Raw genomic sequence first — 26,376 nt, forward strand, 5'->3', positions numbered from 1 at the left:
AACTCTTACGCAGATCTTTATTTCAGGTAAATGTGAATAAAAAGAACACAAAGGCCTAGGCTTTAAGACAAATGTTCATGAAGGTCTCTGGCTTGCTTTCTTTTGTTTTTCTTTTTTTATTCTTCTTCCGCTCTCAACGACTGAAAGAAACGGGTCTCAGAAACAGCTGATGTGAACGGAGTAGCATTTTTTGACAGTAAAATACCCCACTTTTACATGTGCGTGAAAGCCGGATGAGGACGATTCCCTCCAGCAGTAAGGCATAATGACAGAAACCATCAGGAATAAAATAAAAACAGACAAACAGGAAACAAAAGCACAATAAAAATAAAACCAAAAAATAATCATAAAAAAATGAGAAATGAGGAGGTACTGTATTAGCAGCAGTTTGTCTTTCCTTTGTTATTCTTCTTCTCCTTTCCTCTATTTGTGTCTCTTTTTTTTATATTCTATTGTGAACTGGGAATCCCCATGTTGGCATAATTCTTATTAAGAGTTCAGTCAGGAGCCAGTGTTACAGGACCTCGTCACTCTCCGTAGTGTGGAGTTGTGTGTCGTCCGCGTCCGTCATGCTGCTCTCCTGCGACTCCTCCACCTCCGCTGTAATACACAACAATGTCACTACACACAACGATCACAAAAATCGACAGCACACATGAAACTGTTCAGGTTTTCTTTTAACTGTTCTATTCCAGGGGCGGCACGGTGGCTCGGTGGGTAGCACTGGCGGCACAGCAAGAAGGTCCTGGGTTCGATCCCCGGGTCCTTTCTGTGCGGAGTTTGCATGTTCTCCCTGTGGCTGCGTGGGTTTCCTCCGGGAGCTCCGGTTTCCTCCCACAATCCAAAAGCATGCATTCAGGTCAATTGGAGACAATGAATTGCCTTATAAGTGAAAGGGTGTGTGTATGTGTGTGTGTGTGTATGTATCTGCCCTGCGATGGACTGGCGTCTTATCCAGGGTGTTACTGTGTGCCTTGTTCCCATTGAAAAGCTGGGATAGGCTCCAGCCCCCTCCACGACCATAATTGGATAAGCGGATAAGAAAATAAATGAATGAATGTATATTCTATTCCTGTTTAGTTGCTGGCACTTCCCACACATTGTGTAGGTACACTATATGGTCAAAATGTATTTATTAGGATTTTAACATCATGTTTTACACACTTCGATTACATTCATGACAGGACTGGTTACACAAGATTCAGCAGTTCACAAGTTCAATGTCAAACACAGTCATGGAGACAATTTTGAATCTCCAATTCACCTCACTTGCATGTCTTGGACTGTATGAGGAAACCGGAGCTCCCGGAGGAAACCCACACAGACATGAGGAGAACACGAAAACTCCACACAGAAAGGACCTGGACCACTCTACCTAGGAATCAAACCCAGAACCTTCTTGCTGTGAGGCGACAGTGCCCCTTCTATGACCAAAATTATGTGGACACTGACCATTAGCTAATGGAAGCAGCCTGTGCGTTTCTAGGTTTTCCACAAGATTTTGAGTGTGTCTGTGGGAAATTGTGTTCATTTGTTTAAAAAAAAGCATTTTGTGAGGTCAGGTTCTGATGCAGGCCTGGGTCACAACTGATTTTCCTGGTCAAATCTTTATGGACCTTACTTAGTGCACAGGTGCATAGTCATCCTGGCACAGGAAAAGAACACCCCTACACTGCTGCCATGAAGAACAGAATAGAATGCCTTTATTTGTCATATATACACATACACATGTACAGTACAATGAAATTCTTTCTTCGGCTTGTTTGGAAGTTGGGGTCAGAGCGCAGGGTTAGCCATTGTACAGCGCCCCTGGAGCAGACCGGGTAAGGGGCCTTGCTCAGGGGCCCAACAATGGCTACATGGCAGAGCCGGGAATCAAACTCTCAACCTTTCAGTTGATAGCCCAAAGCTCTACCCACTAGGCTACCACTGTCCCTTGAAGCTATAGGCATATAATTTATTTTGAAACACATGAACAAATTAGATGCGTCCACATTCATTTGGCCATATAGTCAATGCGCATGCTATACAGCAGTCGTGGTGTGTCAAGATGCCACAGTGAGCTGTGCTTACTAGAGTAGTAGGGGAAGTCATCGGGGATGACCGGCTCCTCATCGTCAGGGAGGTAACGCTTGTCTATGGCCTCTTTGATCTGATTGTTGGCCCCTTTGGGGTCTAGGTCCATGGCCCAAGAGAAGTTCATCAGGGCTAAGTGAGTCTGACCGAGCTTTTTATAGACCTGCAGAGAAGAGCATGCACCCAATCAGAATGGCAGGAGTAATAACACTGATGATTCAGATGGAGATCTATGCCTTACCTTTCCTATTAAAAAGTAAACAAGAGACTCTTTGGGCACGATCTGTTTCAGCTCGTCGAGCTCCTGTAGAGCTGCCTGTGTGGAGAAAGAGAAAGATCTAGTCAGTAAAACTCTGGCGAGTGTGGGTATAAAGGTATAGGGCAGCTGTAGCCCAGGGGTTAAGGTACTGGACTAGTAATCAGAATGTTGAAGGTTCAAGACCAACCACTGCAAGGCTGCTACTGTTGGGCGTCTGCTTAATGCCAGAAATCGTTTTCATGAAACCAGTTTTAAGGTGACATGGCATCATTATTAGATTATAAATTGTGGCCAATAATAAAATATACAAGGTCAGCAACAATATTCAAATATGCAGTGACATTCAAGCATTGCTTGATGGTATTAAGGAAAACCTCATTACACCACCATCTCGAGCCTAAGCTTAATCATTCTATTTCTGCTTTTTTCTATTTCCTCCTTATCGACTCGTATCCAGTTCCCCAGTTATATCTCATCTACTGCTGCAGACCCCAACCATAACCGAGAAGGGCCGTACCTAACACACACCCCCTCAAACACGTGCAGTAGCCAGGTTCACAAAGGGACCCGTATCACGTACAGAGAGTCAAGCACCTTCTCCGTTATGCCTGTCTGCACCCGACCAGCCGACAGAAGAGCTCAAATTCCATCTCGAGATCCCAGCAGTGGTGGGCTAGCGCGTTAGAGCACCCTCAGTCTGGTCTTTAGACACAAGTTAGTATAGGCACATTGATTTATTTAAATTCTGACCCCACTATCTGCATGTTTCTACAGAGAAGGTGAAACTATACAGCTGGCGATACAGCTCAGCCCTTCTTAGTCAGTGTGGGGGCGGCCATAGCAGCAAATGTAAGAAGACTGGACTGGGAGCAACTAGGTGGAAGAGCAGGTTTCTCAGACGATGCAATATTTCATTTAATCTTTATTATTACAGATTCTGTAACCCTGAGTGCACTGTAGTACTGATTCAAGTTATTTAAATACAGCAAGAGTATTTAAGGGTTAAGATTCAGTCTGTTTCGTGCAGCCTTTAACCAGCCTGTGTTGATTTCATGCTTTGGGCCACTGCTACATGCTGTGTGCTGAATGACGTGATAAATACATGAATAAGCAGGTGTACAAGGGTTCCTAATAGAGTGGACAGAGAGTGTATATTTGGGTGGCTGTCTATACACTTGGATAAGCCACCAAAGTACCTAAAGGAAAAAGGTGCACTATTATGTGACTTCTGGGTTAAAATGAGAGTGTTCCAAATACGTCTGATCATAAAGAAATTTCAGCATTGTTTAACCCACCCTCTGAAAAACCTGATGTTTACTTATTAATATGATGTGTATTAGCTTACCTTGTACTTTTCATTAGCAAAGAGTATAGAAGCCCTATGAAATTTGCATAGTGGGTTCTTGGGGTCGATGCTAATCGCTCTGTTTAGCGTCTCTAATGCATGGTCAGATTTCTTTAATGCGTGCTGAACCTGTGGAAGACAAAAATAGCCTAGAATGAGATTCATAATATAGAATCATGGCAAAAATATCTATTCATTATATCACACAGACACTAACTATTAGTATAAAAGCCTATCTATAAGAGCTTAAAATGCTGGATCAGATCTACTATGCACCAAAGTAGGGATCCTAATTTTTAACTGACAGTCATTAGCTAACAGTTAATCAATACGCATTAGCAAGCTTAGAGTGTCCCAACTGGTCTATTTAGGGTGGAGTTATACTCACCACACCGATGTGACAGAGGAGTACAGAGCTCTGGGGATTAATACTCAAAGCCTTCTTAAAATGAATTTCAGCCAGGTTGAACTTCTCCTGCTTGTAGTAGATCATTCCCAACCCATACCTGAGACAACACAAGATAACATACATTCAGATTTTTAAACAAAAATGTACATTTTTTTCTATTTTACAAAAGAGCCTATAGAGGGTAACATGTACAGTCAAATGAAATAAAAGAAAAACTATGCTATATGGATAAAGTATTGGGACACCCCTTGTAATTACAGAATTCATGTGTTTCAGCCACAATAATTACTAGCAAATGTAATAAATCAATTATATAAATAAGATTATATGGTTCCAACTTTCCTGTTCCAACATGACTGTGACCCTGTGCACAAAGCAAGCTCTATGAAGACATGAAGAAAAGCTTGATTTAAATAATCTGCAGTGTCCTACACAGAGCCCTGACCTCATCCCCACTGAACAGCTTTGGAATGAACTGGAACATTAACTGAGGCTTTCTTGACCGACATCAGTGCCCAGTCACATAAATGCTCTTTTTTTTGCCAATTTTTCCCAATTTTCCTCCCAATCTAGTCATGTCCAATTATCCAATTGCATTTCGCTTCCTCTCTACCGCTGCTGACCTCCACTCCTAACACACGCCCCCTCCGACACGCACGCAGTAGCCGACTGCATCTTTTCACCTGCATGAGACGAGTTCATATGGGCCTCAGTCTTGCACTGATCCCCATTATCCCTCACCTCTGATGCAGCCAGCCAGCAGAGGCCACAATTGCATCAGTTATAAAGATTTCCCTCTGGCATCCAATCGTGATAGGACAAACCAATCATTGTCCGTGTAGGCGCAGAGCTGAGATTTGAACTCACAAGGTCGAGATGTCAGCTCCGGTGTACTAGTGTGTTTTACCGAGTGTCATTTGAACGCCCCAAACGCTCTTTTGACTGAACAGGCACAATCCCTCACAGACATACTTCCAAGTCTTGTGAGAATCCTTCCTAGAAGAGTGGTTGTTGTTATAGCTGAAAAGATCACACCTTTTGATTGACACCATTTGTTTGGGAAATGAAATGACCAGCAAGCTCATGGTCAAGAGTCTAATACTTTCAGGTATATAGAGTATTGAAATCTGTTTGAAAAGTTTTAAGTATTAGACATTATATTAATATAAACATGAGCTTGGCAAGCTATCAATCATTAATCACAGTGGTAGACACATAAATAAGGGCAGGGGAAAAAAAATAAAAAAATCACCCAGTGAAGGAAAGACTTAAAACTTTTACATGTGTATTGGTTGGACTGAACCAACCAACCAACTATCCAGGTTTTTTGTTATTTGACTGTGCCGACTACCGTGTTAGGCAGTTGTGCCAGCAAACAGCCTCTAGATATGGATTATTTTAACATTTTTGGCAACAAAACACACTCCCTATGCCACTATAGACACAAGTCTCTCTCTCACACACATACACACACTTTTTAAGAGTTCAGTATTGAGTACATTACTGATTTGCTATCTCGGTGGTACATTTACAGACCCCACCAGATCCATAATCTCCGATATATGTAATTCTGAGAATCATACCAAGCATTGTAGTGGCGTTTGTTGAGACGGATAGCATTGCGGAAGCAGCCCAGTGCTTTCTCCAGCTCCTCCGTGAGCACCAATTCATGGCCCAGCAGCGTGTAGGCATAGGCGAAGCTCGGGTCCACCTGGATGGCCCGCGTGAAGAACTTGATAGCAATGTCGTGCTCTCGTTGCAGACTGAAACAGTTCCCTGCTACACACCAGGGCTGTGAGGCAAGAGAGAAAGTAGATACACATTCTAACTATAGTATATATAGCACTACAATTCACATTTTAAATGTAACAAAACTTGCTTAGTATTGGTGTTAAAGCTAAAATAGAGATCATATATAGGCAAGTATAGGCAACTAACATCAATTACTATATAAAAGCTGCCATTTGGCACAATGATCTGATGTGCTAGTTAACCACCGCTGAGAGCATGTGCACTGGAGATCAACAGTGCTTTCGGCTGTGCCTGAGGGAGGGGATTCGACATGACAACCCCACACTGTAATCCAACTCAGCTTATAATTGAAGCAACTGAGAATTAAGGACCTGGCCTAAGGGCCCAACAATGACAACAGTAACCTTAATCCTACAATCTCATTTTCATGTTTTTATTATCTAGGTCATGGATGCCAGTAACTACTGGAAATGATGCTAACGTTACCTCTGGTGAGTTTTTGTCCATATCTGTGAGGTCTTTGGAGAGTGCAGACAGTGCTACGTCTTTCTGTAGGTGCCAGAGTGTGGTGGAATAGATTTCCATGCCTTCTACCCGGTAGCTTTCGATGCGCCGCACTTCTGAGAAGATTCTCTCGGCCTGAAGATGGACGCGAAGAGATCGCAAGTTACGTTTACACAGGTTAGACTTTTTGCGCTTCGAACAATAGGTCAAAGTTCCTCAGGTCCAGTCGTAAAGGCCCGTTGCCCTGCTGAGCTTCAAGTTATCCCTGCTCCCAGCAGGGATAACTTGAAGCTCTGCAGGGCAACGGGCCTTTACGACTGGAATCATGTAATACGATGCATTATTGTCCTTTATTCTGGTTTACCTGCATGTACTCTGCCAGTTCGAAGTGCGCCCGTCCGATCTGTCCCAGCACCCACCCAGTGTTGTAATGATGTGCAGGAAGCTGGCTGAGGATGTTGATGGCCTCTCTGCAGTTATACGAACACAGTGCCAAGTAGCCCCGCCCAATGTCTCGCATTAACGACATCAAGCCGTCTGCAACACAACCAAAGAGGAGATTTATGGATGCGGTGAAAACCGACAGAGGAGGATGTTCAGGACAGAAAACCACCTATACCTGCTGCAGCTTTCTGCATTGTGAAGGCCTGAAACTGGGGTGAGCTGATATTGCCCCTTCCCTCAGATATAGATGAGTCCAGCTTGAGGATTTCAATGCTCTCATTGAGACTGGACGGAGTGATTCCACCCTTCCCCGTTTTCGTCTTGGTCTTTCTGTTGGGGATCTTGGTGGGAAACTTCATTTTTAACTTCTTGCTGTTTTCCTGTGGAATTTAGTACAAAACCAATGGACAAAAATATTAGGACACTACTTCTCATTACTGAATTCATGAACTATTAAATTGTTAGCAGCCTGTAACGCTAGCTAACACAAACCAAGATGAGGGTCAACATGTCAGTTTAGTGTTGTAAGTAAATCAAATGACCATTTTGACACAATGAATCTGGACCTTTACTATAGTTTAGTATAAAACAGCACAGCATTGCAAACAAGCTGATAACAATAGTGTTAACAAGATTATGGTGCAAAGTAAGCATATTTTTTAGCATAAGCAGCACTTCAGTCAGCATTTTCCTTTCATACCCTCCCCCCCCCCTTCTTTTCCAGGAAAAGACACCTGTAATCACACTACCCCCTCACATGTACAGTTTACTACCTCTTATTTTTACCAACTAATCCGCTGACAGTGGGAAATCAACATAAGATGATTTGTGGTTTAGCAATAGAAATGCTTTCTGTGGGCATTCTGGTGGCACAGCGGTCCAACGTGCTAGCACACTACTGTGGAGTGTTCAAACTTGTGAGTATGAATCTCAGCAGAGCTACCAACCTGGTCAGACCGGGTCTCTCCCTGCAGTAATGTGCAATCTACAGGACTGGTTGGGGTGTCACACGGAGCTTAGTGTGGCTCTCCATACACAATACAGCTCTGTGTAGGAATTCATGCTGGCAGGTGATAAGAAGTGGTCACAGATTGGATATGTGACGGAAAAGGACACGTAGTGAGCCGGCTACCGTTGATCAGATCAGAGGTTGAGCAAGGGGCAGAGGATTAACAATCAGGATTTAAAAATGACCAGATTGGAAGAAAAAGTGGAAAAAAGCCAGTAATTTAACCAGAAATAAACCAAGACTGCAGCAAATTATACTCAACAGAAAACAGCAAGAAACTGTAAATACTGACTGCAAACTCTAACAAAGAGAGCTACACTTCTTTTCACCCTCCAGGCATTCAACCATCTCTCATATACTGCCACTGCAGCAACAAGGAGCCCACTCGACTGTTCGCTTCCTCCACGCCCAGCCGAGAACTACAACCACAAGACCTAAAAAGTTCTGCGCCACTGCACAACCCAAGTGCCTGGACTTGCAAACATTTTTTTTTTTTTTAATTTAAAAAATCTCACTTCCCATTATTATTAATGTCAGGTGTATTCTTTTTTGTTAGACTGCTGAAATTTCCAAGCTTCAAGCACACCTTCATAAGTGCATTGTGCTCTAAATAAAAATTAGACTGATATGCTGTAATGTTGCCCCGATTTTCTCAGGTTTGATCAATACATCTAGGACACAAGATCAACTCCGTTACAAACATTGCAAATAATTTGGCAGCAAGATTCATTTTCACAGTAGCTGGGTTATATCTCTTCTCCTATTCCTAGGTAAATCACTACTGTTTGTACATAGAACATGTATGTTAAGTCCTGCTGTACGGTCTCCTGTATGTGAGGAAAGTAGTGGAGGAGGACTGTACCTTGGCAGTTGAGCTGGCACTGGTAAAAAGTCTGGAACTCCGCCGAGGCTGCACGTTGGGAGGAGCAGCGATGGTAGGACTCAATACTTGAGGTGTAGTACTGCGAAAATCCACACACGAGATAAAGCATGTAAGTATTTCAACTGAAGACTGACAATTGTGCACCAGTGACAGCTGCCTTCAAGTTTCATAATTTTGAATAATTCAAGTCAAGGTGACTAATCTTATGGTTTAATCCCACAAGCTCTTAGTTTAATTTAATTTAATAACTGTATGGAAATGGCATTGTTGGGGCTAGAACTTGCCAGGGCCAATGGCATTTCATATCATTTTTTTTCTATTCTCATTAACCACTTCATCCTGTTCAGGGTTGCAGCAGGTCCGGTTCTACTGACAAACACTGGGCACAAGGCAGGGCGTCAGTCATCCCCCTCTACCTCATACATAGCTAATCACATACAGTGTATCACAAAAGTGAGTACACCCCTCACATTTCTGCAGATATTTAAGTATATCTTTTCATGGGACAACACTGACAAAATGACACTTTGACACAATGAAAAGTAGTCTGTGTGCAGCTTATATAACAGTGTAAATTTATTCTTCCCTCAAAATAACTCAATATACAGCCATTAATGTCTAAACCACCGGCAACAAAAGTGAGTACACCCCTAAGAGAATACACCCCTAAATGTCCAAATTGAGCACTGCTTGTCATTTTCCCTCCAAAATGTCATGTGACTCGTTAGTGTTACTAGGTCTCAGGTGTGCATAGGGAGCAGGTGTGTTCAATTTAGTAGTACAGCTCTCACACTCTCTCATACTGGTCACTGAAAGTTCCAACATGGCACCTCATGGCAAAGAACTCTCTGAGGATCCTAAAAGATGAATTGTTGCGCTACATGAAGATGGCCAAGGCTACAAGAAGATTGCCAACACCCTGAAACTGAGCTGCAGCACAGTGGCCAAGATCATGCAGCGTTTTAAAAGAGCAGGGTCCACTCAGAACAGACATCGCATTGGTCGTCCAAAGACGCTGAGTGCACGTGCTCAGCGTCACATCCAGCTGCTGTCTTTGAAAGATAGGCGCAGGAGTGCTGTCAGCATTGCTGCAGAGATTGAAAAGGTGGGGGGTCAGCCTGTCAGTGCTCAGACCATACGCCGCACACTACATCAAATTGGTCTGCATGGCTGTCACCCCAGAAGGAAGCCTCTTCTGAAGTCTCTACACAAGAAAGCCCGCAAACAGTTTGCTGAAGACATGTCAACAAAGGACATGGATTACTGGAACCATGTCCTATGGTCTGATGAGACCAAGATTAATTTGTTTGGTTCAGATGGTCTCAAGCATGTGTGGCGGCAATCAGGTGAGGAGTACAAAGATAAGTGTGTCATGCCTACAGTCAAGCATGGTGGTGGGAATGCCATGGTCTGGGGCTGCATGAGTGCAGCAGGTGTTGGGGAGTTACATTTCATTGAGGGACACATGAACTCCAATATGTACTGTGAAATACTGAAGCAGAGCATGATCCCCTCCCTCCGGAAACTGGGTCGCAGGGCAGTGTTCCAGCATGATAATGACCCCAAACACACCTCTAAGACGACCACTGCTTTATTGAAGAGGCTGAGGGTAAAGGTGATGGACTGGCCAAGCATGTCTCCAGACCTAAACCCAATAGAACATCTTTGGGGCATCCTCAAGCGGAAGGTGGAGGAGTGCAAAGTCTCGAATATCCGCCAGCTCCGTGATGTCGTCATGGAGGAGTGGAAAAGCATTCCAGTGGCAACCTGTGAAGCTCTGGTAAACTCCATGCCCAGGAGAGTTAAGGCAGTTCTGGGAAATAATGGTGGCCACACAAAATATTGACACTTCAGGAACTTTCACTAAGGGGTGTACTCACTTTTGTTGCCGGTGGTTTAGACATTAATGGCTGTATATTGAGTTATTTTGAGGGAAGAATAAATTTACACTGTTATATAAGCTGCACACAGACTACTTTTCATTGTGTCAGTGTCATTTTGTCAGTGTTGTCCCATGAAAAGATATACTTAAATATCTGCAGAAATGTGAGGGGTGTACTCACTTTTGTGATACACTGTATGTTTAGACATCCTGGAAAATAGCACCTATAAGATTGGAGCCTTCTGCGTCACTCAAGAAACTTGAATGTCTAAAAGCATGCCTTATTCCTATATGTTATACATTTAATACAGTCTGCACTTTAATATGCTTGATGACTGTGTCAAAAGGTCTGGTTTAATTCAGTAAACTGAAAATGCACATCAGAACAACTATAAATTTTACCTCAAGGTTTTCAGTTATGTTTGACAAACTGGTTTCTGCTATATTTGCCTTAACCAAATAGAAAAAAACCCTGATTTAAATTACTGATCCCAGCAGCCACTATGACATGAGTTTGCTGTAAACATGAAGTGGTTAACAGCCTTGTGGATATATGTGTGTGTACGTATATAGATATGTATATATTTCTTTATTCAAATATCTCAGCTTCTTTAAAAGATGGGGTCACAGCACAAAGGCAGACATTGTATGGAAACCCTGGAGCCAAAGGGATTAAGGGACTTGCTCAAGGGCCCAACAGTGGCTACATGGCAGAACCAGTATTCGAAACCTTTAAACCTTCCAGCTGGTAACCCACAGCTCCACCCACTAGGCTATCGCTGTCCCAGACAGTCTGTGCAGTATTCACTTTGGACAGAGTGAAACGTCTTCACTATGGATAGGTGTCCTTTTATAAAAACTCTATTTAAGCATACTAAATAAAGGAAACAAAAAAAGCTGTTTAATCTTTATATATAAGTGGCCTCTTCAGAGCTCTGGTTTTCTGGAACTAATTAGGACTTTAAATAAATCACCAAATGTAAACTTAAACCAAGTCAGGTTGCTGTGACTTACATAACAACATTTAAGAAATTTATAACACATGCTCACCTGGTCTGTGGTGCAGTGGTCTGTGTCTGATTAAATGGGTTTGGTATCACCTCTCTACTGTTTCCACTCTGTGCAAACACTGATTTCGTCCCCACCTGACTAATTCTACTGACAGTCTGCGAAAGGCAAAGACAAAATCCGGTAGATAATGTTAAATACTTTACAATTCAGGAATAAATACCAAAAGCACTGACTCCTTTATACAATAAACAACTTTGTTTTTAAAAATAATTAGGTAGTAAAATAGATGTGAAACCTTCTTTGTTGGGCCAGGTGGTGGTGGTGGCACCATCCCCGTACCACTGTGACTGCAGTTCTGCAGATAGACAGGGTCACCCGGACTTGGTTCCAGAGGTAAGATACCAAAACTGGACAGTAAAATAAAAAGAAACACACAGTTAGAATGTAAATGTGAGAACACTTGCATTGTTACTTAAAGGCGCATTTACATAAGGTGGCAAAACCGCTTTTGCGCCGGCTGTGCCGTTGATGCCTATGGAGTGTTGCGGTGCTGCTTGGTTTGCCGCTGCACTTCCCTGAACTGCGCATTTTTGCCATGTTGGGCTTACGTTTTCTGCGCTTGCTGCATCGCTCAAATTTCATCTGATTAACCCCTGACCCAGTTTGCCGCGGACCTTTTCAAGACAAAATGTTTGATATGACTGTAAAAGCAACTCATGAGTGAAAACCACTTAACAAGTCTTATTGTACTAAAACAATGACCAAGAAATGTCACTTGAAGAGAGCTTATAACCAATAACAACGGAGAAAACGTTAGCGCTACTGTGTCATACTTTTAATACATTAAACCATGTTAAGTTTTTTTGACTCTCAGAAAAGCTGATTCTCCCAATTTCTCAGAACCTTAAGCTGTAACACAAGTTTAAAAGTGAAACAGTGAGGAAAATAAGGCTAAATATAGATGTGGATTTGACAGTTATTGTACACAAATGCAGATTTGTGTTGTGGAACACTTTAATGACATTTTACCACACCACTCAAGCCAAGCGCTGCGCAAAGCAGCGATTTGCGCTAATGCCTAGTTCACACTACACGATTTTTGCCCTGATTTTCGCTCGGCGACTGGTTGATTGATTTTCCGGCTCGGGAGAAACTCAACGTTCGATCGGCGATCAAAACTCTGCTCTCGATCGCTAAGTGTGAACTATCCAACAACTCGACCCGACCGGCTCGGCGACTGGATTGAGTTTTCTAGCACGTCAGATATCTGATCTCAGATGTGCGACTGGGAATGAGTGACATGTCGAACAGCCAATGAGAACGCAGGATACGGGGCGAGGGGAAACGCAGGAGAGGATATAGTTTATATCAGAATACACTGGCACACACACGTTTTACAGTATTTCTGATTTGATCGTCCTCTACAAAACATAATACCCACGCTGCATTGCAAAATTATTAATTAACCTCAAACTTACTATAGAACAATCTATACTGTTTGTGTTGCCAAATCCACTCAGATTCATTTATTTTTCCTCCTTGATTTTACGCTGCACATCTGCACAAAAACACTTTGATCACTCGCTACTTGCTGACGTGCATTTTTGGACGTGGTATCATTAAACCCCTCGTCACTTCTCACGTGTGTTTTTGTAAAGAAAAAAAAGGGAGACCAGAGAGGCTCGCCTGTGATTCCAGTTGGTGATGGATCGTGTAGTGTGAACCCCCCTATCGCCGATCAGTCGTGTAGTGTGAAATATACACCGACTGAAAGACTCCCGAGTGCAAGAGATCCAGTCATGTAGTGTGAACTGTACAGCGACCTGACCACTTGGAAAGTCGTGTAGTGTGAACTTGGCATAAGGCTCACGGTGAGCAGAGTGCAAAACACTTCTCACGTAAATGCGCCCTAACACTCACAAGCTAAAAGCAAGAGTGTAGATTATATGCTTTTTATTTTGTAGTAATTAAAAAATAACAATTCAATGCTTTTCATTTCATTTTCACGTTTTACCATCACTTTATCCTGATCAGGGTCTCAGTGGTTCTGGCTTAGCCGAAATCACTGGGCACAATGCGGTTACACACCCCAAACAACCCCCACAGTGCAGCTCCCCTGATGAACCAAACCCTGTATGAAAGCTAAATTTATTGTAGTCTAGTCATTTTCAATTCCCAGTTGTGAATCTGCTGCTGCTTTCACAACCCCCAATATGATCAAGGAGAGCCTGATCACCACACACCGCCTCAGACAAGTGTCCAATCTGCAGCCACTTGTTGGATTCCCACACAAAGCCATATCACATACAGCGAGTCACATGGATATTTATACCAAGCATTATTTATGACAGAAATATAACAAACCCATACAAAGCATTAGTAAAAACACTTTACTACTACTACTCATTTTTTTTACAGTGACATTACCTGGGTGTGATTGGGCTCATTGTGGCGGTGCCTCCCAGTAGACATCGTCCACTTTTGGGTTTGTTCTGTACTTGCTTGGACAGCAGAGAGCCGCCTGTGCCCAGAGGTGCAGAATCAGGCGAGATGACCGATGAGTCAATGTAAGACATGGAGGAGTCCGTGTTTAAAGACGAGTACTTTGAGTTGGACGACTCCAGATTGAGACGATTCAGTTCCTTTAAGCAGATAAAGATGATGAAAGAACAGGAATTATGATTAGATGTGATGCATCTTTAATCTAGCAACTCTAGCATAATAAAGTACTGGTTTACAGACTATCAGTTATTTTATCAAGATCAGGTATGTTACAGGTCTGTCCAAATCTCAGTGCAACCTCCTAAAGGCGAAAAGCTAATGTAAAACATGATCAGTTGTCTCAAAGTTAAACATGCCGAGCTAATTTAATTTAATGAACTGCTTTATCCTAGTCTGGCTCCACCGGGAAACACTGGGTGCAAGATAGGAATACCCTAAACATCCCAAACCCAATCCATCACAGGGCTACCCTGGAATACCCTGGAGAGGGCACCCCCCCTGCCCAGGCATAGCCAATCATGTCTGTGTAGAAATCTGGCCAATCAATAGCACCACTGGAACTGGAACCCAAATAGAATAGACATAAAAATGAAACTCAGAATGACGACGCCTCCTCTGCAGTGACTATAAACACACTCTTCCTCCTCTGAGCGACAGTGTTTAAAAAGAAAGGTGTACCAGTGTGTCCTGAGGCGTCTCCATGAGGACCGAGTCGATCTGTCTGTGAGCTATGTTGTGGCTGGGAGTGTGAGCAGGGCTCATTGGGAAATAATTTGTGCCTCCTCCGCTGCCCCAACTGAAGTTCTGCAGAGACGTCAGTTTAAAGACCTGCTCGGGATCTGGTCGTTCACCTGCAAAGCACACGCACACACAAAAGATATATCATTTTTCTCCTTCATTCTTTTAAGGTAGTCATTTCCAATATTGTCATTTCGCCTTTGCTGCTTGCACCACCCTCACGCTGGAGTTGGTAACTGTTGGAATTTACAGCTGGCTGGCATAAAGTAGCAAAGAGCTGCACACTGTGCCCTTTGAGCGAGTCCATCACTTACAGTGGCAATAAAGAGTAACCTTGTGCAACCATCCCTTTCTCAGCCATGGCCAATTTTGTCTGTGGAGCACCCAGCCACGCAGGTAGCACTGCTGAAACTAAAACTTCAGAGTTTTAACTCTCACCGTTGGTGAGCTGGCTTTTTAGCCTACAACGCCACCTGAGTGCAGAAAACATATCTAATGCAGTTGTGTAGGGCAGCTGTGGTTAAGGTCATAAGGTTGCAGGTTCAAGCCCAACCACTGCAAGGTTGCGACTGTTGGGCCACTGAGCAATGCTCTTAACCCTCAATTGCTTTGATTGTATAGTCACCACTGTTAGTCTTATTTTCTGCAGAAGCACTGCACAGATTGGCAGAGTACCTGCTCTAATGTATCTATCACAGACACGGTGGAGAGAAACTGATTCTCACTTTCACAAAACCATGAACTGTTTAATTCAACTTTAAATTAGAACCACTGCAGCTCTTTAATAAGATTTAATTTAACCTTTAATTAACTAAACAATTAAGTTTTATGAAGACACCTAATTCTTTTCCTAGGTTTTATTTCTTCTCACGTCTCCAAATGAAAATGCTGCAGAGCGTTCTCTTATAAACGAAATCAGATTTCATACAAAATTGCATGCGAATAAACCATCAATACCATCAGTCAATATTGTGGATTGTTTTTTAAGCCTAGTGCTCGGTGGCACAGCCAACAGTAAGCAGTTTCGCCATGTATCGAAGAAAGGTGTACAGAGCAATATGTGCACAGTGAACAGAGCATAAACCATTCACATTTCCATTTCCGGCATTTAGCAGACACCTTTATTCAAAGTGACTTACATTACAGTTACTGTACACAGTATACAGCAATTGAGGGTTAAAGGCCTTGCTTAAGAGCCCAACAGCAGCAACCTGTCAGTGGTGGGGCTTGAACCAGCGACCTTCTGGTTACTAGCCCAGTACCTTAACCACTAGGCTACAGCTTGCCCACTTAGCATGTAGAAGCAGAATTAAGTGGGTGAAGGCAAGTGTGGTGTAAGACTGTACAGGTTTATTTGTTTGATACTCTGGGCCACTGTGGTTCATACTTTGAGGGTATATGGCTGGTTAACAACCACATGAGCAAAAGAACTGAAAGAGGTGTATTACTTATTATATTATAAAGTATTATTATTAAAGGTTGTTACAGATAATGACAGGCATTTATTTATTGTTTATGATTAGCATCATGTTTTATACTTTTTGGTTACACAAGATTCATCAGTTCTACACAGAAAGGACCCGGACTGCTCCACCTGGGAATCAAACCCAGGACCTTCTTGCTGTGAAGTGACAGTGCTACCCACCGAGCCACCCAACTTAAGTTTTTATATGTCCTCAGTTTAGTTTAGTATAAAAATGCATCCAAGTTTCTCAAAATAAATAAATAAAAAATAAAATAAATAATAGTAATAATAATTTGACTCACCAATCTGACAAAGGGATTCAAAGGGTGACCAGAGAAAGGGATTTTCAGTTAGACTCTTTTGATAACATTCTGCTCCTTTTGATAAGCGATCTGTTTTGCTGCAGAATAGAAAATAGGACAAAATAAGGATACAACAATTTGCAAAGCCCAGTCTCCAAGTAGTCTTTTAACTGAACCAGAAACTCATAATTCATAGTTGCCTTTTTCATTTTGGGCTACATATGGGCTATCTAGTGGAAGAAGAAGCTTTCACACACCAGTAAATTTGGCCAAGCAGCGCTAAGGTGAAACAGGAGGAGTCACCAAACTCTGTGACAATATCATCCTGGCTCTTCTGTTTGTTTAAAACGCCTCCTGTAAGGATCTGCTCACCCTCAGCCAGCCTGAGAAAAGAAACACAGCAATTTATTTTTTGGGGGAAAACCCAAATCACTTTCTAAAAAACACTTAATGCATGTACACACATGAAAAACCCTTCTCAGACACAAGCTTTATGTAGCATTTCTAATGCAGCAAGAAATACATGGAAAAGTGTCAGATTTTTTTGACTGGCATTTGCCCTTCTGTGACCCTGATCAGAATAAAATATTTAATATGGATGAACAAAGAGTTTTCATATCGAAACAGTATCACAAACAGTTTCAGTATCGATAGAACAGAGCTGATACAGCACTATAATCCAGTCTAAGTAATGAAAATGTGAACACCTGCATTTAGTTTCAAGTGTGTAGTTTCCTTTACTTTAAGCGAGTGTTGATGTGCAATTTAAATCCTAGAATGGACGGGGGAAGCAGGCTAGTCATTAGTCAAGAAACTGTAGTTTCATAATGAAGTAAATCTGCTGCCTGCTATGTTATGGTAACAAACACAGTAGATCCTCTTTGAAGGTACTCACTGGTAGCTATGCTATTCGGAGCACATCCGATCTAAGGTCCATGTGGAATCTGTAATTTCCAATTGGATCTCAGTAAAACTCAATCTGACCAGCTGAATAAGATTTCATGTGGTTTTTCATTTCATTTAGCAAGCAGAGATTTGAGTACCTGGCAAACTGTCAACTTTAATCTTTACTATAAGCATGTGTGTTTTAGAATCAGATTTGTCCAGACTGCGGTCTTCTCTATGGTTCTTTATGAATGTTAAAGTTAAACAGTTAAAAACCAAAGAAGATTGATGCTAGTGAAAACTTTGAAGGTAAAAGAGAACGACCAGCAACAAGATGAGTGGATACAATTAGAGGTATAATAAATGAGCAACTAAGAAGCCTGAAGACCCAAACAGTTTAGGTTCCAGTCCAGGATACTCTGGAGAAACACCATTCATATCCATATGTACTTTGAAACAATGTCTGTTGTATTTAACCTTGAATAAGACACAACTACTACACAACTAGATCTCTTGTAATCGGGAGTCTTTCAAGTCGGTGTTGCTTTCACACTACACGAAAGATCGGTGATAGGGGGGTTTCACACAACACCATCTATCACCAACTGGAATCGCAGGCGAGCTTCTCTGATCTCCCAAACTACGTTTCGTCCTGAAAACAAACGCGAGAAGTGACGAAAGCTTGGATGATACCACGTCCAAAAATGCACGTCAACAAGTAGCGAGCGATCAAAGTTCAATGAGAAAAAATAAATGAATCTGAGTGGATTTGGCTATGCGACCAGCAATGATTGTTCTATAGTGAGATGGAGGTTAATAAATATTTTTGAAATGCAACGTTGGTGTTTTGTTTTGTAGAGAAAAATAAGGTCAGAAATAATGTAACTTGTGTGTGTGCTGATGTATTCTGATATAAACTATATTATGCCCCTGTCCCACCTTTTTACAACTCCTCCCCTTCGTTTCCCCTCACCACGTATCTTGCGTTCTTATAGGCTGTTCGACATAGCACTCATTGCCAGTTGTGTGACTCAGATCCAGATATTTGACAAGATAGATATCTCTCTAAGAAATCTAGCGCTGACCAGTCGGCAAGCGAAAATCAGGGCAAAAGTCATGTAGTGTGAACTAGGCATAAGTGGTGAAACAATAAGACAATGATGGTTTGTATTTTAGATAGCAATCCCATGTTTACTAATCCTGGAATCACTTGTTGTGGCTTCGTAGCTCTTAACATTTAATGCATCCTTAGATTAACACAATTTTATGAACTCACTTTAATCATTTGCTGGGGTTTTTTGTGTCCTCACATCTCCAAATGACGTTCTTATACAAGCAAAAATAAATTTCGTACAAAACTGCAGGTGAAGAAACCATCAATACCAGCAGTCAATATTGTTATTGGTGTATTATTTTGCTGTGCATCATATGAAAGGTATTTAATTTAAGTACAATACGCACCCAGCTTCATTTAAAAGCAGCCCTAAGTAAGGATAACTTATCACCAGATAACTTATCCAAACATGCCAGGAATTGCTTTCCTTCTGAACACATACATAATGCTGTGCTTTTTCCCAAATGAACCAAGTAAACTGAATACTTACTTGCTGAGCTCCACACAGCACTTGGCGAGGAGGTATTTGCACTGTGGTGTGGTGCAGCTGTGGCCTTTGAGAAGATGATAGGCTTTGTAAGCTTTTCCAGAGCGATAGTAACACGTAGCCAGAAGGAAGAGTGCTTCTTCTGAATGCACTGTCAGGAATAAACAAACAAAATTATATTAAAATAACCAGTTTATCACATCATACATTATATCAAGGTTAGAAGCAAACAGTGAATAATGACTGCAGATTTAGTCAAAAATGTCAAAGTCTACTTTATTGTCAATACTGCAATTATGTACAGGACATACAGTGGATTGAAATTATGTTTCTCTCAGACCCATGGTGCAACAACAAACATTAAATAAACACTAAACGTAAAATATATACACACTGAAACTTAAAATATAGGTCTCTGATAGAGAGCAAAGTGACATAAGGCACCTAACAGATTAAAGTCTGTTGGTATGACCAGTGCAATTGTAAACAGTAGTGCAAATTGAATGAGCTTATAGACCGGTTAAAGTAAAACACATGCTAGCACACCGGAGCTGTTCAATGTTCACATAGGGGAGGGGTAGTAGTAAGCCGGATAGGGTCTCCTCATAACTGATGCAACTACAACCTCTGCTGGCTGATTGATGGCGCCTGCACAGGGGCAGGGAAAGAGTGCGTTAATCAGGGTGTGTCTCTCCGTACACAGGGCTTATCCACATTAGCACTCGTCTAGTGCAGGTAAAAAAATGCATACGGCTGCTGCCCACGTGTTGGATGGAGCATGGGTTAGCTTTGTTCTCCTCAATCAGCAAGGGGATTGACATTAGTGGAGAATAAACAACATACAAAAAAAATGGAAAAAGGATTTTATTAGAGATCATAATTAGAGATGGGACGATCGATCGGCTACGAATCGGTATCGGCCGATTTTTAATCAAAATATGCTATCGGCGATCTTTCCTAAAAGTAGCCGATCCGATCGTGTGATATATAAAGACCATGTTAAGTTAACAGCTCAGTGGATTGATAGAGACTTTGAGCTACGAAGCACCAACCATCACATCACCATTCATCAACAATCGTACAGAAACCATCGTGAAAGCTCTTACGATGTAATTTTGCTGATTGTAATATTTACTTTAAAAAGATAATTCAACCCGGTCACATCTGAGTCGATTCTATCAGCACGTTATATAATAAAGCAATAAGCCACGAGAGGCCGTGCATTACTGTGATTTTAGCACGGGGATGACGTTTTTGGCACGATGCGAAGCGGAGTGCCTAAAACTTTTTTCCCGTGCTAAAATCATAACAGTAATGCACGGTCTCGACCCTAACCCTAACCCCCCCCCCTAGGGTTCCCTTAATTAGCCTAAGACTAACACAGTGGCATGATGTTCTTATTGTGGAGTGCTAACTATAACCCTAGCTTTTGTTTAGACATAATGGGGCACATGATTCTATAAAAATACACTATCCACTATCATATCAACTTTTTTGCCCATTTGCCAATTGTATTAAGTGAGATAAATATAGCAAAACAATAAAACAAAATAAAGAAGACATTTTAATGGTTATACCTGTAAAGTATGCTTTTTATATAAAACTTTTAAATCTGTGTAAACCTTAAATGGATATTACACCTTATAAATAAATTAAATATTAGAAACAAGTGGTTGAATACTTGTGAGCCAGTAATCTAGTTAATAAAAGCATCAGTAACACGGACGTTTCAGAAGATCGAAATAGAAATGAAGTGATTGTGCGGCAGTGATAAAATGCCAGGACAGAAAAGATTGAAGTCCTTACCTTCAGCATAAAGCCTCTCGGCTAGGAACACGGCGTCTCTGTAGGCATAGTGATTTAACGCATGCCAGACAGCAGCCTATGGGCCAACAGAGAAAGACAGAGTTTGTCTGGACTGTCATTACATTCCCTTTTCCAGAGAACACAATAGCAAGTGCACAAAAATGAAGACTTACAAATATATACAGATACTTAAGTGCTTAAATAAAACATTGGTATCAAACCAAGACAAAGAAAAGTCCAATTTGACAATCATGCATTGGAACCTGGGAGCACCTTTATCCTACATAAGACATTTAGACTGAATAGTGTAAACGCTTGACTAACAGGGACAGATATCACACTGCAAAGCTTGAAGATACTTTCACAGGATACAGTGAGAAAAAAAGACCAATACTAAAAACTAAATTTTTTGTACCGGTTTAATGAACCTGCTGCAGAAGTGGCTGGGCAGCTGTTTCTATTCAACAACTGGACATTTTTGGAGATTGTACTGTTTGGTTAAGGCAGTGCCCTGTTGCAACAAGAATTATAATGTATTACTATATTCCCATATAAACACCATCACATTTTTAATTCAGTATAATCACATCCTATATTGTCACAGGGCTATGCAAAACAGGACAGGTGTTATATCAGAATGCTTCAGAACAACATACACTATATTGTCAAAAGTATTCGCTCGTCTGCCTTCACACACATATGAACTTGAGTGACGTCCCATTCTTAATCCATAGGGTTTAATATAATGTTGGCCCACCCTTTGCAGATATAACAGCTTCAACTCTTCTGGGAAGGCTTTTCACAAGGTTTAGGAGTGCGTTTATGGGAATTTTTGACCATTCTTCCAGAAGCGCATTTGTGAGGTCAGACACTGATATTGGATGAGAAGTCCTGGCTCGCAGTCTCCGCTCTAATTCATCCCAAAGATGTTCTATCGGGTTGAGGTCAGGACTGTACAGGCCAGTCAAGTTCTTCCACACCAAACTCGCTCATCTTTATGGACCTTGCTTTGTGCACTGGTGCGCAGTCATGTTGGAACAGGAAGGGGCCATCCCCAAACTGTTCCCACAAATTTGGGAGCATGAAATTGTCCAAAATCTCTTGGTATGCTGAAGCATTAAGAGTTCCTTTCACTGGAACTAAGGGGCCGAGCCCAGCTCCTGAAAATCAACCCCACACCATAATCCCACCTCCACCAAACTTTACACTTGGCACAATGCAGTCAGACAAGTACCGTTCTCCTGGCAACCGCCAAACCCAGACTCGTCCATCAGATTGCCAAACGGAGAAGCGTGATTCGTCACTCCAGAGAACGCATCCTATCACGGTACCACGCTGGAATTCACTGAGCTCCTGAGAGAGACCCATTCTTTCACAAATGTTTGTAGAAGCAGTCTGCATGCCTAGGTGCTTGGTTTTATACACCTGTGGCCATGGATGTGATAGGAACACCTGAATTTAATGATTTGGATGGGTGAGTGAATACTTTTGGCAATATAGTGTATGTGAAATTGAATCTGACAGCAGTCTAGTAAGTCAGTCCAGTGTTAGCCTTGATAATGGATGACAGCCTGCCCAATATTACCAAGGTATCATGTAAGCATTATCAAAGGAAACATAAATACAATCATATGCTCTGCAATCACAGGTCTGTAATTACTTTTCTGCACTCAAGTCAGAAGCATTTTTTTTTTTTAAAGAAGTGGCAAAAAGTCATTCATTTTTACTTACAGTAGTAACCTAATGTAAATAAAGCACCCCATCAACAAAGCATGCTGCAGGTCCAGCTTAAACAGGGAATATTTTAGCCTTCATGCTTTTTAAAATCATCAATAATGGAACCATTTCCCCTTAAAAAAAAAAAAAAAAAAAAAAAAAAAAAACCTGGGAATTAAGGATGCAAATTTTGCCAGTTTCCCTAAGCGATTAACCAACAGTTATTAGTTGAAGGTTAACAAATGACTGAGAAGCATTATCAGCTAGCATTATCAAATTATTAAACATCACTAAGCTTCATATCAACACATTTATCCTTGTGTAATGTAGCAAGTATGTAAAACATAAGGTGAACATAAACACAACGTCAGCAGAACAGTTCAGCTTTCAGATTGTAAATTTTATACAGACAGTAGTGAACAATTCAAAATAAGAGTTAACTAACCTATCTAACTATCTGTTTATTAAACTTCACCTATAAACTGGGACATAAAATATCCACATCATTTAATAAGCAGACACACACAGATCCACATGTGCGGATGGTAGTCTCATGTGGTGGTGGAGGCGGTAGCCTTATGTTCTGGGGCTATTTTGCTGCCAGTGACACTGGTGCATTGCAAAATGCAGACAGAATATTAAAGTAAGATTCCACCAAAATTCTTTAGCACAACCTCAAACCATCAGCCTAGAGGTTAAATTCTGGATACAACTGGGTGTTGCAACAAAACCCTGAACAAAAACTAAATGGCCAAATCAGAAAAACAAATAAGGTTTTCGAATAGACGTTGAGACGACCTGACCTTATCCATGTTGTTACAACAGTATGATTTTATAATCGTGAGAAGGTGCTAGACTGGCCTGGCCCAAGAAAAAGATTTACACATCATTTCTGCATTTTACTTACATTTTTCTTACAATCCCAACTGTTTTTAAATAGGGTTGTACTCCCTCTGTATATATCCAATTCAAAATCACACACAATATTTATTGACTTTGTACTACCACATTTAAACTAAAACTACATGTTTAAAGCACAAACAAACCCATAAAACATTGACAGGACCAAGTATTTAGATGCTACAAATAAAAAAAAATCACTTTACTGCAAAGCTGTCGGCAAGAGTCTACGGTACACAAACTAGACATCAGAGAATTGAAATAAGGTCAACTGGTCCTGTTCAAAATCTTGTCTATGTGCATGGCATAATTGCAAAAGAGTTGGCACCAGGACGCAATGAAGGATCCACCTTGTGACATACAGAAGTTGGCTTTGGTAATGTCCTGGTTCCAGATATCACAGGACAGCTTTGATGCCTTGTGGAATCCATGTCTTGGTGGGTCAAGACATGACAGGATACTGGAGTTGTTGGTCCTAATATTTAGGCTTATCAGTTTAATAACCACCATAATGTTAATAAAACCTTATATTAATAAATGATCAATTTCTATTGTTTATCTGGAATTTCAGCACGCATGAAGCACTGTGTGGTGGTATAGTTCAGTCTAGTAATTCAGACCAGTGTTAGTCCTGATAAGAAATGACCACTGGCCTGAAATTACCACGGGAACATGTAAGCATTATAAAAGGAAACATAAATACTATCATATGTTCTGCAATCACAAGTCTAACTACTTTTCTGTACTAAAGCCAGAAGCATAGTGACTTTTTTGAAAGAAAAAATGGCAAAAAGTCATTCATATTTACTGACGGTGATAACCGAGTGTAAATAAAGCACCCCTATAATGGTATAATTGCAGAAGAGTTGGCACCAGGACGCAATGAAGGATCCACCTTGTGACATACAGAAGTTGGCTTTGGTAATGTCCAGGTTCCAGATATCACACGACAGCTTTGATGCCTTGTGGAATCCATGTCTTGGTGGGTCAAGACATGACGAGTAAGGGAGTTGTTTGGTCCTAGTGTTTTGGCTTATCAGTTTACTAACCACCATAATGTTAATATAACCTTCTATCAATTGTTTATCTGGAATTTCAGCACGCATGAAGCACTGTGTGGTGGTATAGTTCAGTCTAGTAATTCAGACCAGTGTTAGCCCTGATAAGAGATGACCACTTTTACCAATATTACCATGGGAACATGAAAGCATTATCAAAGGAAACATAAATACTATCATATGCATATGAAGGATCCACCTCGTGACATACAGAAGTTGGCTTTGGTAATGTCCAGGTTCCAGATATCACATGACAGCTCTGATGCCTTGTGGAATCCATGTCTTGGCTACTAGGATACTGAAGTTGTTGGTCCTAATGTGTTGGCTAACCAGTTTAATAACCACCATAATACAAGCTTATATTAATAAATGATCAATGTATATTGTTCATCTGGAATTTCAGCATGCATGAAGCACCGCTATTATATTATATGCGTGTGGTGGTTTAGGTCCAAAAGCATTTACATTATACAACAACTGCAAACAGGTCAATCAATATTTGACTAATAGATAAACAGATTTAAGGATAAAACAGTCCTAATAAAGAATGAATGTTGTGTCTAGGTGACATTACAGCAACTCCACTAGTTACACATGACAAACAACATGATTCATTAAATCTGGAATTAGAATGACTTGGTATAGAAAACGACCAGATTATAAAACAAACTATCAACACACAAGTGCTAAACTTTATACACATATTACAACGTGTTTGCTTTGATTATCAGTGGCATGGTTTATTACTCAAAAGCTTTATAATTAAATCATGATAGTGTTACACATATAACACTAACAAAAACGCTTTAAATAGCTGACGTTAGTTGGGAGACCATGTAAGCTAACATGCAAACACACACCGCGTTTGTACAGCCAAACATTTACTATATTAGCAATATTAGGAATTAAAGATTAAATTTTATCCATTTTCAGGCTCAAAGCTTCAATTTTTAATCCACTTCTTCAAATATGTGTAGTGTCACAGAGTAGACAGAAGCCTTGACGTAGCGATTAGCATAGCTAGCCGAGCTGTGTAATTCAGGCCCCGGTATACACATACACAGACTGCTGAATCGTCCCGTCAGCGCCAGCAGCAGTTTATTTTCAAACATAACTCGCTCTGTGAGAGATTACAAACATTTTACTGAGAAGTTGAATTACCTGGACAGGTTCCTGCAACACCGTCATTCCTGAGCCCAGCTCCTCTCTCACTCTCTCCTCTTTAGTTTCTCTCTCTACTGCACTACAGGCCAGAAGCAGCTATTAGCACACTGCAGCTAGCATAGCAGATTTGAACGCTAACCGTTATCGGCGCACCGAACAAATCCGGAAACAGCCGAATCGAATCAACCCATTACGGAAAAGACCGAGTGGTGGCGGAACTGACGAGCGCTCGAATGTCATCAAGCTTAAGAATAATATACTGGGACACCCCTTCTAGTTATTACAATTGCTAATATAGGTAAAAAAAAAAAAAAACACAACTATATAAAGGAGATTACATGCGTCCAACTTTGCAGCAACAGTTTAGGGAAGGCCCTTTCCTGTTCCCGAATGACTGTGTCCCTCTGCACGATGCAAGGTCAGGCGGCACGGTGTCGCCTTATGCCAAGTTCACACTACACAACTTTCCAATCGTCAGGTCGCTGTACAGTTCACACTACACGACTGGATCTCTTGTAATCGGGAGTCTTTCAAGTCGGTGTGGTTTTTACACTACACGACTGATCGGTGATAGGGGGGTTTCACACTACACCATCTATCACCAACTGGAATCAGAGGCGAGCTTCTCTGGTCTCCCAAACTACGTTTTGACGTATTTTGGTGAC

At 41.3% G+C, this 26,376-nt stretch overlaps 1 protein-coding gene across 1 annotated transcript; it reads right to left on the reverse strand.

Annotated features, from left to right (window-relative positions):
- cdc27 (cell division cycle 27) lies at positions 1-25,852 on the reverse strand. Its single transcript, XM_063016130.1, has 19 exons — positions 25,709-25,852; positions 20,874-20,949; positions 19,071-19,218; positions 16,839-16,964; positions 16,582-16,679; positions 14,755-14,927; positions 14,002-14,216; positions 11,870-11,981; positions 11,614-11,729; positions 8,661-8,760; positions 6,965-7,169; positions 6,710-6,882; positions 6,328-6,480; positions 5,673-5,881; positions 4,069-4,186; positions 3,681-3,809; positions 2,318-2,392; positions 2,074-2,239; positions 1-600 (listed from the first exon to the last, which is right to left on the reverse strand). Exons 1-19 carry the CDS (start codon positions 25,733-25,735, stop codon positions 515-517), a joined length of 2,505 nt encoding a protein of 834 aa, XP_062872200.1. The 5' UTR covers positions 25,736-25,852; the 3' UTR covers positions 1-514.
- Between the last annotated feature and the right edge of the window lie 524 nt (positions 25,853-26,376).

The sequence above is a fragment of the Trichomycterus rosablanca genome, chromosome 2, assembly GCF_030014385.1.
Source record: "Trichomycterus rosablanca isolate fTriRos1 chromosome 2, fTriRos1.hap1, whole genome shotgun sequence".
NCBI classification, from domain to species: Eukaryota; Metazoa; Chordata; class Actinopteri; order Siluriformes; family Trichomycteridae; genus Trichomycterus; species Trichomycterus rosablanca.